General features: G+C 41.3%; 1 protein-coding gene across 1 annotated transcript; it reads right to left on the bottom strand.

The window, feature by feature from the left end:
* Positions 1 to 461: 461 nt before the first annotated feature.
* LOC310999471 (sperm-associated antigen 1-like) lies at positions 462 to 16,218 on the bottom strand (the record flags this gene model as incomplete). Its single annotated transcript, XM_083989911.1, has 18 exons — positions 462 to 2,069; positions 2,842 to 3,165; positions 5,802 to 5,960; positions 6,089 to 6,215; positions 6,871 to 7,012; positions 8,182 to 8,339; positions 9,160 to 9,312; positions 10,079 to 10,178; positions 12,120 to 12,575; positions 13,368 to 13,494; positions 13,895 to 14,001; positions 14,152 to 14,282; positions 14,462 to 14,567; positions 14,674 to 14,783; positions 15,011 to 15,081; positions 15,164 to 15,286; positions 15,410 to 15,569; positions 16,073 to 16,218. The coding sequence occupies 18 exons, from the start codon at positions 16,216 to 16,218 to the stop codon at positions 1,941 to 1,943; spliced, it is 2,829 nt and encodes a 942-aa protein (XP_083846037.1). The 3' UTR covers positions 462 to 1,940.
* Positions 16,219 to 16,829: the final 611 nt, after the last annotated feature.

Here is a 16,829-nt window from a genome sequence, read left to right as displayed (position 1 = left end):
TCCTTGTTTGTATTACTCCACCTTTCTCACTAGGGATGTCACGATTACTTGTTTTCACAATTAATCGCGGTATTAAAACGCCACAAATAATTAATCACAAAGATTCCTAAATGCCGTCACTTCCCAAAAAAGATTATGTCGGAACCATATCGGCAACGTAACATTGAAACATTTGGTATAGATGACAATTTATGACCTGAATATTTCAAACGCTTCCCCTGGGGGATTAATAATTGGTCATATATTAATAGATACTTGAAATATTTTGTGTAAACAGTGAGTAATGTAATTATATTTTGACTATATTTGATTTTACACATTAACAGTGTTGTGAAATTAATTCATGCATAATCGTAACACCGTGATAATTTCTCTTACAATAAGAAAACGTATAATCGTCACATCCCTATTTCTCACCATAGCATAAAGAAGAAAACCCAATATTTATTTCCAGTTTATTGAATAGCCCTCTGTTGATAATGTACAAGTTTGACATATTTTTCTGAAATATTATTTCAAACCACGATGAGGAGAAACTGAGAAGGTGTAATTAATTATTATTATTATTGCCTCTTGCCCACCAACCTGTCACCCTGAACTAAATCTGGTACAGTCATGTAGAGCAGATAAGATAAAACATTTTGAAAAAAAAAGAAAAGAAAAATTGGTTTGGAGTCAGGCAGTCTTCAACGGTGACTGGAATATTCATTAGTTCAATACATGGATAGAATGTATTTACTGTATATTAACAAATAAATGACACATGTTAAATACGTGCATGTAGCTAAGTGAATATATGAATAATTTATGAAGCAAATCCGAATCTATTGAATGACACAGAATAAATATAGACTCTCCTTAAGGAATATCTGTACACTCACCAAAATGTAAGCAACCTATAATAAGTCTCGAAATCCAAGGCACACATCTCATGAAGATGCTGCTTCTCTCCAGTGTGAACACTTACTGCGTGGCCGAGCTGCTGTGGAGATTGAATGTGCAGATGTGCGTTGCCTGGCAGGCTCATTTGGTAAACAAAGCAGGGTGAATGACTTTTGTTAAAAAGACAAAACACCAGCCTCTCTGATGTGATTTTTTTTTTTTTTCCTTTTTTTACATTTAGAAAAACTCCAGGTATGCTAACTTGCATAGCTGAATAAAACAGAGGAGAGCATCTGAGTCACGTAAGGTTACAAACTGTATTTTCTCACACAGAGTCGTCAGTAAGATACCAGTCCAACAGATACCGTTAACGCCATGCAGGCCTAGGTCTTCCTTGTCAGAGATAATACAGTACATGTGGTCATAATAAAACAGTTAAAAGTTACTTTATCGTAGGGTTTTGTTTTAATTATCTCAGGAGCAAATGACCTACGCTAGGTAATATGTTCTGGAAAATACTTGAATATCTTCTCTGATCTGACATCAGCTCTTTTTATCAAGCTGATATCAAATGACTGACAGGGTTCAAGGTCCAGATGGAACGTGAGCCCTGCCTGCAGCCTGCAGCGCGGGGAGAAACACTCGCCTGTAGCCTTATATAACGTTGTACATTTGGACCCTAATTTATCAATACAATGAAGTTAAAAGTCCACACAGCATCCCCATTGTCTGCCTGTTGTACAATGCACGTTGTCAAGTTGGTGGTACAAAAAAGTAAATCTGCATAGCAAAATATTTCCAGAGAAAAATTATCCTTATCCTGTCATTCAAACGTACGGTTGGTTGGTTATTTACAGTAGAGATCAGTAGAGTGAACGTGACTCGGCTCCATTGTATAATGCTCCGGGCCACATTCTACAGCTTCCTGCCTTTGTTTACTCAGTCCAGTCCTTGTGCAGTGTTTTGCATAGATCCAAGAGTTGTAGTGGTACAGCAGCTCATGCAGCAGGAGGGAGGGTGGGGTAGGGGTTGGGGTTGGGGGGAGCAAAGGGAGGAGCTCAGATGTATTTGTTGGCCAGGTTCTGAACGTCGTTCTTAGTGAACTCTGTGCTCTCTGTGGCCGACAGATGCTCGAACAGATGAGTCATGTGCCGACGCTCGTCCTTCTCCAGCAGCATGAGGACAGTCTGCAGAAAGAAAAAACAGAAAAGGCACATTATCATTTCTCACCAGACCGTCAGCTGCTGCAGGGAACAAAGTGGACAGATTCCTCATGAAATAACATGATTCAGTGACGAGAGGTGTTAGTCAGCGCACCGAGGTAAAAAATAAACCTTGATGTATCTTCAGATTTTATGTTTTCTGAGTCATAAATCCGTGTTTTTTGAAAGGTACATTGTGTAAGTTCTCCTGTTATCTAATCACGAAAATCGATTATTTCGTTCAAAAGTACGTTTTTCATTCATCAATAATTACCCCCATCAACAAACTGAAGTGTTCCTTTCAGCTCTGAATTTGCCGTTCACATCATTCATATCTACATGGAGCGGGTAAGCTCGGTGGTGGCTACCATGTCATGTCGCATTGCACGTGAATGCTGCATTCAGGTGCAGTCGGAAAAACGGCCGTCGGTAACAAACCAGATGTCATTTTAGTCACAGAAGTCGAGAGAAAGTCGGTAAAACGTGGGTCAGGTAAACAATACGACATCTCCATGACAACATATTGTCATGTGTATTGTTTTGCCTCGTGCTGACGGACCACTTGTTTACATAAAGGCTTGTTTAAGCCGTTACATGCAGCCGCTGTTGTCCGTCTGCCATCTAACCGATTTCACGTGAATGCAGCATGAAAAATACGACTGAGTTGCTTGCGATCTACAACCGCACCGCTAGATGGGAGTAATTCTTACACAATGTAGCTTTAAAAAAAAGGAGGAAGTGGAGCGTTTTATCTCACCGAGAACCTGTCGGCGGTGTGCAAATGGCTGAGGTGTTGGTAGACCAGGTTGGGGTCTTTCTCCAGGAGGTGGGAGTCCAGCGCCTGCATGATGAAGCTGACGGTGTGTCCGTCCAGCTGGCTGCTCAGGTACTGCGGCAGCGTCTCCGAGGAGGTGGAGGCCAGCAGGTCGGCGCAGGCCGCCGCGTTCCCGCTGCAGCGCGCCGCGTTCAGGGCCTGGCCGAACTCGTACACGTTGGTGGGACTGAGGTTGACGTTGGCGCCGTCTCCTCTGCGGCTGCCCTCCGAGTTGGGAACGGCTGCTGTCTCCTCGTCGCCTTCGACCTGAGCGAGGTGAAGGAAGAAAGGTGAGTGGATTTCACAGAGGAGAGACACGAGGAACGGTCTGTGGGACAAAGACAGTGTCTCCTCTCTGTCCGTGTCAGAGACAAAAGGAAGCATATAGGTATGATTACACAAAGATGATGTATATTTAGTATATCTGTAACTTCTATTCAGTTTTTTCTTATATTTACGCAGGTAGCTTCCTATTGTTATCTGTTTTTTATGGTATGTCTTTTTTTATTTTATTTTTTTTAACCTTTATTTAAAGCAGAAGTAAGCGGAATATTTGTGTTAATATAAGTCTTAAATAGTTCTATCTTCCGACAGCAATCACTTATATCGAGTGTTTGGTCCGAAACACGGGTCTGTCAGTCACTCTGCTCTGCTGTAAGCCGAGGAGAAAACTTTCCTTGTATCCTACAACCTTTATCCAATGAGGAGAGAGAACGGCATAAAGGGGCGGTCCTCTCTGTGTGTGCAGCCAAGGGATGCGTGTGAATGTGGTGACGTAGGGACGAGGGCGGGGACTGCTAACTCCATCGGCTGACATGAAGTTAGCCAAAACGACCGGATCGCTTACTTCTGCTTTAACCAGGCGAGCAAATTAAGAACAAAATTCTTATTTTCAAGTGCAGCCTGAAGGGGAAGGGGGAGGGGAGATGTCTGTCCGTCTTTAAATGTGAGGACTACAGATGGAAATTAGTTTTGAGCTAAATCCGGCATATTTACACGACATCATGTGTGCATGACCAATTGTTCATTAATGTGCATTGTCCGTGTCAAATAAACAATAAATGAAATAAAAAATGTAGCATTCACTTCCTTATACATAAAAAATGTGGTTGATGAATAACTGTCTATGTTACAGAAAAAGATAGATATTTAACCAAAATGTTATTGGTCACATGTTAAAAAAACAAAAACAAGAAGCTGGTGCAAGACTGAACCACATAACCATAAGAGAGGTTTGCACCATGGAGAGAATGACCCATTGGCTTAGAATGAGAGAAAGTGTCTTTGTGACGCAGTACAACACAGTAAGGATTGACTGATTTGGATTTATGTACTTTGTTTTTGATAATGGATGCTGCTTCTTACTTAACACATCTGTGCTAATTTTTCTATCCAATTCTTGTTTAACCGTCCAATAAAAATATGAGTATCAAAAAAAGAAAAAGAAAAAGAAAAAAAAGTGGTTGGGCTGCAATGATACAGTCAGCATTGTACAGTACCCCTGCTCTCTCTCTCTCTACTGGAGCGTGAAGGTGGAGGAGACACTGTCCCTCAGGCCTCCAGGGTTCAGGGGAGTTACGTCCTGTTTTGTCCATGTATTGTTTGCATTAAAAAAATACTGTTTATCTGGCATTTGTTACACTTCCATCCAGTGCACAGCTCCAACAAATAAAACGCCAGAGTGATATAAATATACACCCACCTAAAGATTGTGAATCCCAGGGAAGTAGTAACAGGGTTCAACATTTGATAGATCATAGTATCTGTGCGCGCCTAGAACAACTGACCAATGATTTACAGTGGGTTGTAGGTTCAGTGTTAATGTGTAGGTATTTATGACTGACAGAGTTAGTTTTAGTTGTTATTGCAGTGGATGTAAATGTCCTGCATTCGCTGCACAGTCCAGCATTCATCAGCAGCGCCAGGTTCTGTAAATATTCAGCATTATCTTCCAGCCAAACCTCCATCCATCCATGAGACTATTTATCTCATTGAGAGTCAGTGACACCGGGTAAGAAGCAGAGTAAAACTAAGACAGGTCAGTCCCTTTAACCCTGGTTGAAATCTACATCCAGGGATTTTTCCGGACTGAAACCGGCTGAACGAGCTGATCAAGAAGGCCGGCTCCACCACTGGCATCTCTCTGGACTGTGTGGAGCTGGTTGCTAATGTCAGGATGCTTAAGAAGTTCAATTGCATCTTGAATAACGACAGGCGCCCACATAGCAGCAGGTTCATCCCTCCTAAATGTAAGACTGAGAGGAACCTCAAGTCCTTCCTGCCTACTGCCTTTAGGCTTTTTAACTTACAATAACCATGTTTGTGTGTCTCCTTTAAACTGTGGTACTGCCCCTTATTACTTATACACTTACTACTTTTTAACTACTTTTAAAGGGTGTTTTACATCATACATCCAATGGTTTACAACGACGAACGAACATCTCGCGCATGCGCACAAACATCAACAGAGCCACTGGGAGCTACTACTACAACAAGGCTAAAAACAGAGATCAAATTTAATTTTTACGAACAACTTTTTCCTGTGGCGGCTTCAGGACACTTGGGTCAGTACAGACGAGCAGTATGGAGGTATCTGGATGTTTCATAGTGTGTGTTTTGGACGATTCAAAAGTGAACTCTATCCCCCCTGCAAAAGGGTTTTGATAACTCCAAAAGTTCTCCAAGCCCTTCCTTGGCATGACGGTGAGTAGTAAATTGGTGAATTATCGATTTTTGGGTGAAGTATCCCTTTAACTATTTATTCATGCTTTTAATGAGTCGTGCAATATGGTTGTGTTTGTGTATTCTGTGTATGTGGTCTTTTTTTTGGTTGCTGCTGCCGTAACAACATACTTTCCTGCAAAGTATTAATAAAGTATCTTAAATGTAATCTGTGTTCGTACCTCTGTGATGGGGACAGTCTTCCTGGGCTTGGATGGCGAGGCCGTGGCCAGACTCTGTCTGAGCAGCACCGTCACTTCCTCCAGCTCCTTCTCGGCCTCCTGCACGTTGGGATCCTGATGCAGCACCTCCTGCAGGTCAGAGCTGCATGCTATGTAGTCCTGTTGGATGGGTGGATGCACAGACAGAATACAGCTTTACCTCAAAGTTTAAACCAGTATGTTGAGATTTCCTTTTCCACAGATGAACATGTTTCCCTTCCGGCGTTAGTCATTAATGCTCCGTTCACCTTGAGGCCTTTATTGGCCATGGCTCGTCTGTAAAAGGCTTTCTTATTGGTTGGCTCCAGTTCCAGTGCTGCATCACAGTCCTGTTTGGCCTCAGCAAACCTCTCTACCTTCAAGTAGCACAGAGCTCTGCAAACAAAGAAACAATGGCACACACACAAATACATACGTCAATTGTTTGTTTTATTTTTGTCATCAGTAACTGGTGTTACTTGATGCATGACTCACAGGTGCCAGGAGTTTGTGACTCATCATTCTGTGACCTAGACTTAGTCATAACTGTCATGAAAATCATTTTCATATGAAACACATGAGACCAGACAGAATTTACATGTCTAATGATTTCATTTCAATCATTTCATGTCTGAGACGGAGAATGAAGTCAGACCTGCCTCCTGCTCGCTGTGTTTCTCTTTCACCATAAGATAATATGATAGAGGCTGCAAGTGGTGTTGTGATAAGCAAAGAGAAGAAGCAGGCAGCTGTTTCCTGAACCCTGACCGCACTGTTCTTACCAACAATAGATGTTAATTTACAACCAGTGACAGACACACACACACACAGGACTCAGGATTAGCTAAGAGCTAAATGCCCCATTTCTTGACAGCAGGTGACAGCTGGGGTTAAGTAATCAGCCTGTTTTACCGTAAATGTATAACTGGATTTTTCTGTGCGTTCCTGCTTGGCAAAGAAACAAAGTATGAGAGGTATGGACTGGACTGTCTGGAGTATCACAAAACAGCAAGCAACAGAAAGCGAAAGAAAGCACAGTGACACCTCTAACCTGTTTGTGTAGATAGCACACTCTTCTGGCTTTAGCTTAAGGCATTCAGTGTACTTTCCCAGTGCATCCTGGTATTGGCCCCTCTTCACAAACTCATTTCCTTCTTGCTTCAAACCTGAAAATCGAACTTCTGCTTTCTTTTCTGAAAGACAAACCAAAATGGTGATTACTTGTTTGCATTAAGACCCGTTTAACACTTAAACCTCTTTGTTGAAGCCATAAATCCACGTTGCTGTTTGCAAGACAACCTAACAGATCTCCTTTTATTTAAAAAAAAACAACAACCTTATATGCCAGGCTCCTGTGCTCTAGACCTTGAGGATGCAAACGCTTGAAATTAATGCTGTGCTAGCTGGACAGGAGGAATGAGAGTTTAGTCAGCAATCAGTCACAGTGTGGACTGTGGGCTAATCAATCTGCTGCAGAGTGTCTTCTGGGAGAAAACCTGTGCCAGCAGGTCTATTCTTTCATTAGGGTTTAAAAATAATAGCAGCAGCGCAGCCTTGGGAGCTGAGAAACTGCATGGTCAGTGAAAACAACACATCCACTCACACAAAGTCTAGGCCTTTTAACATTTTCCTTCAATTCCTCCTGACAGAGAGAGAGGAAAACAGGATTTTACAGGCCAAAATACTGCTTCACTCTTCACTTTAACTTCTAACAATATTATAATGTAAAGAGAGTTCATTACAAGTGTAAAAAGGGTCTGCATTGAAAATGTTACCAAAGTAAAAGTTTGCAGGTATTACTATCCAAATGTACATAAAGCAACACTAAAACAGCACTATAATTATTACAGTTACATTTATGGGTATGTCATTTTCATAATTATTTTACAGTTTTTTGATGAACTGCTGTGAAGTCTAGTCTAAAAATTGCATCATATATTGGGAAAAAAAACACTATTTAACAATATAAATCACAAGATTGTTTAATTATTCAAACAGAGAAACACCACCTCATACTGCATATTTTAGCAGGTGTGAATGTGAGTATGAATGTCTGTCCATCTATCTGTACTTGTCAGTCCTATGATCAACTGTAAATCTGGTCAGAGTGTACGTCGACTCTTGCCCCAGTGTCAGCTGGGATTGATGCCTGTTCGATGCCCAAGAATAAGCAGGTATATTTGTTGGTGATGACAGACTTTTAAAATAGTCGTCTCATTTAAGATTGTAACACTAGCACTTCCGAAGGGCTTCGGAAACCAGAGAATACCTGGGTTTACCAGGGTGAATTGTGTAATTAGTCAAGATTTTATTGCACAAACGAAGTGTAATCCTGTATTTCTGTTTTTTTCCCCACACAGACCTGCATCCTTGGCGGCCTTCTCTGCTCGGGCCTGGAGAACCTCTGCACTCGGCGGCTCCTCTCTGCGGTGCTGCTGAGCTGACAGAGGCACCAGGGGAATATCCGGTAGTTTCTCTCTCCACTCTGTACCGTCCTGCTCGATCAGTAGCCTGGTGATCCTGGAGGAGTCAGCGGATCAACATGGATGTTAAAAAACTGTTTATAAAGTCAAAAGCAGGATAGAAATACAGTGCAGAGGGAGGACAAACGATGTGTCTCAGTATAAATAAGCTGTATATACTACGCGTTGTTCCATACGAACAAGATATTAAGATACTAAGGCTCACAATAAGTAAGAATTAGCGATATATGGATTGAATATAAAGTATATGGACATGTATCAAAGCAGGGCCTCTGGTACTGGACACAGAGCAGCCAGGTGAGTTTGTGCTACGTAACAGAGGGAGAACATGCAGTCTGAGAGCCGTAATTAGCCTCTAGCTAGAACTGCTTTTGAACTCCAGCTAAATCTGTTCACCACTAATTAGAGAAAGAGAGAGAGAGGGAGGGAGAGTGGAGAGAGAGAGTGTATGTGTGTTTGTTTGTTTATTTGATTTACTTTAATTTAGCATTTGGCTTATGTTCATCTAAATTTGAAATTAAAAAAAGATTAAATTATTGAGGAAAATATTATATAAGACATCCAGACTAATAAAATCATTGTTTTATTTTCTTATCCAAGACAACTAATTATATTATGTGCCACAAATTAAAATGGACACTTTAATCACAGAGCTCTTTCTCAGTACATTTAGTCACAATCATTAGCTGGCATTACAGCGTAATATTCAGCTAAATGCTGGCTTTGTGTTGCTGATTAGAGACCGCTCAAAAATGTGAATATGAAAGTTACAACTCATTCAGTCATCGTGTCTGTAGTCACATCCTCCTCCTGCCCTGTGCAGCCTCTCAGCTCAGTTGAGAGATGAGTGCTAATACCTGTTGACGCTGTCGTGTGCTGCCTGCACACTGATATCTATCTGCAGGACCGTCTTGTAATCCACGTAGGCCTGGCGGTAGCGCTCCAGGGACTCATAAGCCATGGCCCGGCGTAGGAGGGGCTTTAGGGAGAATGGCTGCAGCTCCAAAGCTCTGGTTGGTATAAATAGATGGGATGAGACAGGAGCAAAGGATCAAGTCTGCTACCTCTGCTATAGATGCTACTGTCTGATCGTACAGTCGCTATATGTTGAAAGCACCGTATGTGCCAGATGTTATAGTGGTTGAGTACCAGTATAGATATAGTGGATAGTGAACTCGACCAGAAACGTATTTCTGGAGATAATTTCCCTCCTTACCGTGCTCCCTGTCTTCATGCTGTATAGATAAGGTGTACAGTTATATAATATCTATTTTTCTTTTATAAAGAAGCTTTTTATGGAGCTAATTTATTCCTGCATTCTGGGAAGATGTACTGGTGTGGGGGGAGTTGTGTTTTGTTTAGATACATCAGTATCTATATATATGTATAGATACTGTTGTATGCATGGGAGTAAACTGAACACAGCTAAGTGTTTTTCTGTTAGCCTTAGAAACTGAATCTGAAGCAAACATACCAAATATTTAAAGGATTTCAAGTAGGAGGCTCCCTCAAGTTATCCTGTGTTTTTTTTTTGCTTATAAAACCACTTCTAAAGAGATTAATTGAAATCCCTTACAACACACCCCAGTGCAAATCCCCTCATACAAGGACAGTGATCAGCCCTCAGCCTGCACACAGGGCTTTTTTAGACTGCTGTGGTAAGACCCAGTGTAAATTGAGAAATTTGGGTTGACACCCTCGGCAAACGTTCCTCATACTCCTCATCCATCTTGCTGCGTGCAGTGCGACAAGGTCGAGAAATATATATCGTCTCACCTTGTGCAGTCCTGTATGCAGTCTTGACTGTTGCCATCTTTCAGGTAGCAGGCTGCTCTGTTTGAATACAGAATACATAGATCCTCTGGACTATCGATACCTGCACGAGGGAAACACATCACAGATGTAAATATATCACACTTAGAAAACTAATTTCTTATTCCTCTGGAACCATCTGTGAAAGTGGCATCAATCCAAAAGCACTTGGCTACAAAATGCATTTATGTATTATTAATCATCTATACCAGCCTGTAGGAACCGTTCAAACATGGGAGAACTGCTTTGTAAGGACACGGTGTGTCACTCTACCTTTAGTGTTGTGTATATGTGTTACTGTGATGAAATAATAACCTGAGTATGATAGAAACCCCAACTTTCTCCCACATGTCAGACAGGTGAATGCAATATTATTTTTCAGCTGTTTATGAACTTTCTGTAGAATACAGCAGTCCTATGTATTGATGTGCCTCGCCAGTCTCTTGTATCCTAAGGTAAGAGTCTTGAACAGGCCTACTTTTTCTTCCACAAGTACATCCTTTGTTGCTTTTGTACAGAAGCAGCACTAAGAGCTGGTGTTCCTGAGCAAAATGTAGATAGATAGAAAGACCAAGGAAAAGCTTGTTAGACCACTTTTTGGACAGACAGTTCTACTAACTTGCTCACAGAGGCCACACACACACAGCGTATTTGCTTTTCTCTCCACTTGCCTAACAGGAGTCTCATTCCTTTCTCATCATCCTCATCAGGGAATAAGATAAGTCTACACTGTAGAGAAACATTTTTCTGTCATACTAAATACAGTCAGCTTAGCATGCCACCTCATGAGATGAAATCAGATTATGTATGATGACCCAGTGTGACAGTGATGACGAGGATGATGTCTCAGCAAATGCTGATATCATAACTGTGACAGTAGATCATGTCCGGTGTGTTAGAGGTTTAAACTAGGGCAGCTGCACATGGACCCATATGCAGATTAAAAAAAGGACAGTTCCCATGTCAATATTTAATATATCTTGTTTTTGACAGACCATGTTGGATGTTTAGGTGGTTTAATGGGGTAAACAGGAGTGTATTTTCATCTCTGTCAGCTGTAATCTGCATGACATGTGGCCCTCGCTGCATCAGTCAAATGATGTCGATATCCCATCACTTTCACATACACCAGCAGAGCAGTTACTGAGTCCACACGGAGAGACGGAGAAAGTATATTTACTGGAGGGGGGATGAGATGTGACAAACAGCAGTTTTTCTCCCTCTATCAATCACTCAGCCTCTAACTCTTTGGTGAGAATTATAGCCGTGGTCCCACAGATTCAATTTCACAGTGAGTGGTTCGTGGTCATGTGACCTGGACAGACCTGAGCTGAGAGGCTTAGCGCCATGCTGAGTCTAACAGAGAAATGCTGTCCAAATACACCACAACTGCCACACTGTGACGCATCGCTGTAGGGACACACACACTAAATACAGTAACAAACAGTCAGACATTTAGCTCTGAGCTCTTTGTAATGATTTCAAGACTTAATGCTAATGGAATATATCATTTCTGTTGTTTAGGGATTCATGGTAATGATCATTTTGATGTTGTTTTCTTTTTCTTACAGTTTGTGTTACTGTACAGTGTGATAACAGTGAAATTAAACATGTAAAGCACTATAATTATCTTTTTTAATATTAATATTGTTATTATAACAGCAAGGTCATGACCTTTGATTTACAACTGTATAGAGCAGCTATAGGAAAGAGTCTCCAGAGCCTTAATGACTAAAGAAATATTGGTTCAAATGTGTGTGAGACTGGTGGCGAGACATCTTTCAGTTAACCTGTAGGCCATCTGCGTCTCGTTTCCGCATGTTGACAACACACTGATGCCACTATGAACTGTATGTTTAGGGTTTACTGACACAGAGCTACATAGCTAACTTTTCTCTAAGTGACATATGTCAACCAAATTGTTGTACACCATGTGACTGAGCCGGCGGCCACCTTAGACTCTACTAGCAAAGCGCAGCATCAAGAGCTCCTCAGCCCTGCCTACCTGATTCGGCGTAGCCTTGAATGGCCAGTGAGTATTTCTCCAGTGAATCGGCAAACTGTCCATTTTTAAACAGCAGGTTTCCTTCGTTTTTCAGCCGGGACAGAGGTGGGGGCAGGGCTCCACATGGAGCATCAAGGTTAATAGTTTCCCGTGCAGTTCCTCCAGCCGGCGTTCCCTTACCGCTGTTGCTCTGATCAGCCTGCACCGAAGCTGTCGAGCCTCTCTTGCTCGTTCCATTGGCTACCTTTTCCTTGGACTCGTGCGTGACTTTGTATTTGTCTGGGTTGCCTCCTCTGCTCCTCCAGTGTCCTGTGTGAGAACTGTTGGACTCGCTGTGTGGACCCCCGTCCCCTCTGCCGTGGGGCTTCTTCTGAGCGTTACCCATGTCTCCCCTTTCCACAGGAGCCGCCGAGTTCTCCTCCCCTCCCACAGGCTGGCTGGGTTCAACCAGGAAAGCTGGAAGGGACAGGAGGGGAGGGAGAGACAGAGAGAAGGGGGGGAGGGGGGAGGGGGTAGGGGAGGGAGGAGGGGTGGGGGTGGGCACACCCACCGGAAGCAGTCAGCAGTTACATCACAGTGGGGGAGGGTTGCACACAAAAGACAGAGAGCCACTTCAAAGAGGGAGTTCCAGGAAGCAGTCACTCTCAACAGTGAATCACGAAAGTGCTGGGTGGGGGCAGGGTGGATAACATGCACACATAGTATGTCACGTTACTCAGGGGGGGACGAGGGGAGTTTCCTCTAGTTCTGACATGAAAATGACAAGCATACTGTATGACTGATGAAGCTTGTTTTCTACAATTCATGAGTGAATTAGAGGCAGCTACAGTGGAGACTAAATAAAGCACACATATAAAGACACAGCAATTTGGTTTAAAATTATAGATAACAGAGAATACTGACTATTACTGACAGTTTTCAAGGCTCTAAATTGTCAGACCTGTCAGTCTTATTCACTGGCTCTCAGCTCCTAGATCAGATCTGAAATCAAATGTCCCAAGGTCACAACTAAAAACAAATCAAGGTGACAGAGCTTTTGTAGTTGTGACTATCACTGAAAAGAGAATCAAATAAAATGTGCTTGTTGTGATGAATATAGGAAAGGGTGCACATACCCTCATTTAAATAAATCAAAGAGATTGATTTGGGGAATTATGATCACTGGATCAGTGGCTGGGATATACTGTAGCTGGTCTGATTCTGTGTGTGTATAAATCATGGACAGGAATATTGATTATGAAATCTCACCTTCTGCTTTAGTGTCATTGTCACTGTTGTCATCTTCCTCTTCCACTTCCTGGATGAGGATTTTTTTCCCTCTGCTCTTCTGCTCTGGCTGACTTCCCTCCAGCTTCTCAGTTTCAGACAGAAGTCGCTAAACCACAAATAATCAGCACTCATTAGGATTTAGGAACAGAGGAAACCCAACCAGGCCCTGTTTAAGTAAGTAAGTTAGCAGAACTAACACACATGTTAATACCACAATCAACAATACAGTGCTGAGCTATGGTGAATGGCTTGTGTACTTGTGACATACTGTATAACCAGGGTCCCACAAGGTGATGACAACATACAACTCATTCAGGACTCTGACCCTCTTTTAATCAGGACTAAAAAAAATACATTTTCTTTTTGTAGTAATGTTAAACAGTATGTGATTGTGACACCTCAAATAAGCTGCAATATGTTTTTTCTTTACCCCCCCTCACATAAACACAGTGACACCTGGTGGACAAAGGGCTACTGGCAAGTAGCCTCACTCCCCCATCACCTACTGTGGCTGCAGGATTCTGCGGCTCTTTCATAAGCACCATCCTCAGGTCCTCAACAGCCTGTTGGAAGTGGCCTGTGTGCTTGTACACGGTGGCACGACGCAGCAGGGCTGATGATGAAACACAATTTGTATTCATTTAATTGAAGGCTAAAGTGTTAAAAAATGTAAATATAACATAAAATGTACATATTTTCACTAATAGTTATGTCCAGATGCACTGTATTATTGTAAATTAAAGTGATGTTAAATGGAAAGCACCTTTCACATTGCCTGGTTCCAGCTCGAGTGCACTCTGACAGTCCGTCATAGCTCTCTGCCAGTGCTGGAGATTGATCTCTGCCTGGGCTCTGTTGTTGTATGCAGCCACAGTTGGTATAATTGAAATGCTCCTAAAATGGAAAGCCAAAAACAAGATACCTTTTATTATTGGGCAAACACTTAGAGGTAAAGTAAATGGGAATGAAAGACTGCAGTCTAATTAAATGTCAGGGGAAATGATAAATCCCCCTTAATGATTTAAAATGCTTTGTAAAAAAAAAAAAAAAAAAGAACTGTTTTAAGATCTGACCTGGAATAATATGCAACTGCCTCTTCATAATCCTTTGATCTGAAAGCTTCATTGCCTTTGTCCTTTTCACGGGTTGCCAGGAAGAGCTCCTCCTGTTGTGTCAGCACTGGATGTAATGTAAGAGACCACACATTTCACACAGCTACTCAACTAAAAGTACACAGTGCTTTACAATGACCACAAAACACTAGATGTTATAAACAATACATTACATGAGGTATCCACTTTTGTCCTGATTTTGGGATGTCCTGTGATTCTCTTGGTGGGTGGATCATTGCTGATGACACCATCAATATTCTCACATTCCCTTTCAACATCAAACCTGAAAACAGAATGAAATACAATTGCATAAGGGACGATATTCTGCAAAAAGATACAGACTAAATAAAACAGTTTCAAACTTTTAACTGTGATCACTGCAATTAAAGACGCTTAGATTTGGCCCTCTTACAAAGCAAAACTCTTGGGAGTTACAATGCCTGCAGCTGCTTTAACAGTGCGTTCTTTCTTCTGAATATAAAAGACAAATGTAGAGACAAAATGACTCACTTGTCCCATTCTCGATAATCACGTGGGAGAACACGTTTTGAAGAATCCCTCTTTTCTTTTGCATCTGAAGTCTGTGATGACATAACACATCATTAGTTTTTCATTCAGTATTTTGTGTGTGTGATTATTCACATCAGTAGAGACAACTCATACCTTACTAAGAGAAACAGAGCAATTGGATCCTCTTATAGGTGGCATATTTTCCTTCACTGGATCATCGGACATTGATTGCTGCTTTAGTGAAGTTTCTGTTTTTTTGGTTTCTTCTTGCCATGCCTGTAAAAAACAACAAGTTTTAATATTAAAATGTTTGTGACTCAATTTCCAACAAACAGGCCAGTGAGAAGAGGAGCAGGGAGTACGCAGCATTTATTAAAGAAAATAAAATGAGTAACCTACCTTTAACTCATCAGCAATTTGGCTCCACTCATCTTTAGAAAGGCAGGCTGCTGTTGAAACAGGCTTTTCCTTCCTGAGCGCTGGGCTCCGAGGGTGCAGTTTCTCCAAGTGACTCTCACAGAACTTGATCAGATGAGGATAGATGCCCTCCGCACCAGACCTTTACACACAAATAAACAATGTTTTCTGATGGTCCATATTAGAGGTAGAATGATTATTCAGTGTTGATTGGACATCTTATAAACTATTGTTATAGGCAGAGGTATTGGCTCCAATAGTGGCTGGTGATGCCTGTGCACCCTCCACCTGTCGCACATTTACATAAAGACAACACATAAAACTTTAAACTACATACAAAATAATCTGCCCTCTATAAATGCTAAATTGTCATTGACATTGTCATGTCATGGGACATAAAAGGTTATGGTGATTAAAATTTGTTGCATCACCCATGTGCTGACTCTGACTAAGCTGACTAAGCTTTGGTGGCCAAATAATTTTTCCTGTCCCACATTATCATTATAATACAGGCCTTTGTAAATCCACTGTCCGTCAACCGCTTTTTATTTAATTATTTGTAGAGAAAGACAAGCTTATCAAAGCTGATAAACATATCAAGTAGGTTGCTCCTCCCTCCCTAAAGCACAATTTTGTGGCTTTTACCTCAAAACTTTCAAGATCTTCTCCAGGTATTTCACATCTTTGCATTTTTCAATGTAATCATAGTCCAGGTGGTCCACGGGGATCTTCCCACTGCAGTCTGTGGTGCTGGACTGGTTCTGAAGAGAGAAAACTGCCTCTGCATTCATACCTATGAAGAATTTAATTTCATTTATTCACTAGTGTTGTAGTACTCAAGACCACATTTTAAAGGTCTTTGTCTTGTCTCTGAACCGACTACATTTTTACTCAACCTTGTCTGGGTCTCTTTTGAGCTGGACTCTAACTTAAAATTGTTCTACAAAAGTATATACTTGTGTGTAATGTAACCCTCTGAAAAACTTGGTTGAACCAGTGTCAAAAGTGGGAGAGACTTTAGCACAACTTTTGCTGTGTTATTCTGTCCAATACAAACTTAGTTTCAATTAAATATGGTATAGATTTTTATATAAAATCATATTTTCTTATTAGCTGAGGAATAATGTTTTATATTGTATGTAATTTTCTCTAATGGGAGAGTTGTAGATAGCTCAGACAACCACCTGCTTGCACTTGGTCTATTGATGTTTTTCCATGAGAGGGCTATTACTTTCTTTGCCATTATTCGTTGATTCTTTTTAATCTTCAAATTATCTGTATATAAACCTAATATAAACAACTGTGGGACTAAGGGTACTTGAAACTGTAAAATATTTTGAATATGTTTTCCTTCTTGCCAGAATTTCCGTACATTTCCAAATACAGTAGAAAATGTACCCTT

Source organism: Trachurus trachurus, assembly GCF_905171665.1.
Source record: "Trachurus trachurus genome assembly, chromosome: 16".
In the NCBI taxonomy this organism is placed as follows: Eukaryota; Metazoa; Chordata; class Actinopteri; order Carangiformes; family Carangidae; genus Trachurus; species Trachurus trachurus.
The sequence above is the reverse complement of the archived record's forward strand: the minus strand, read 5'-3'. Positions and strand labels throughout refer to the sequence as shown.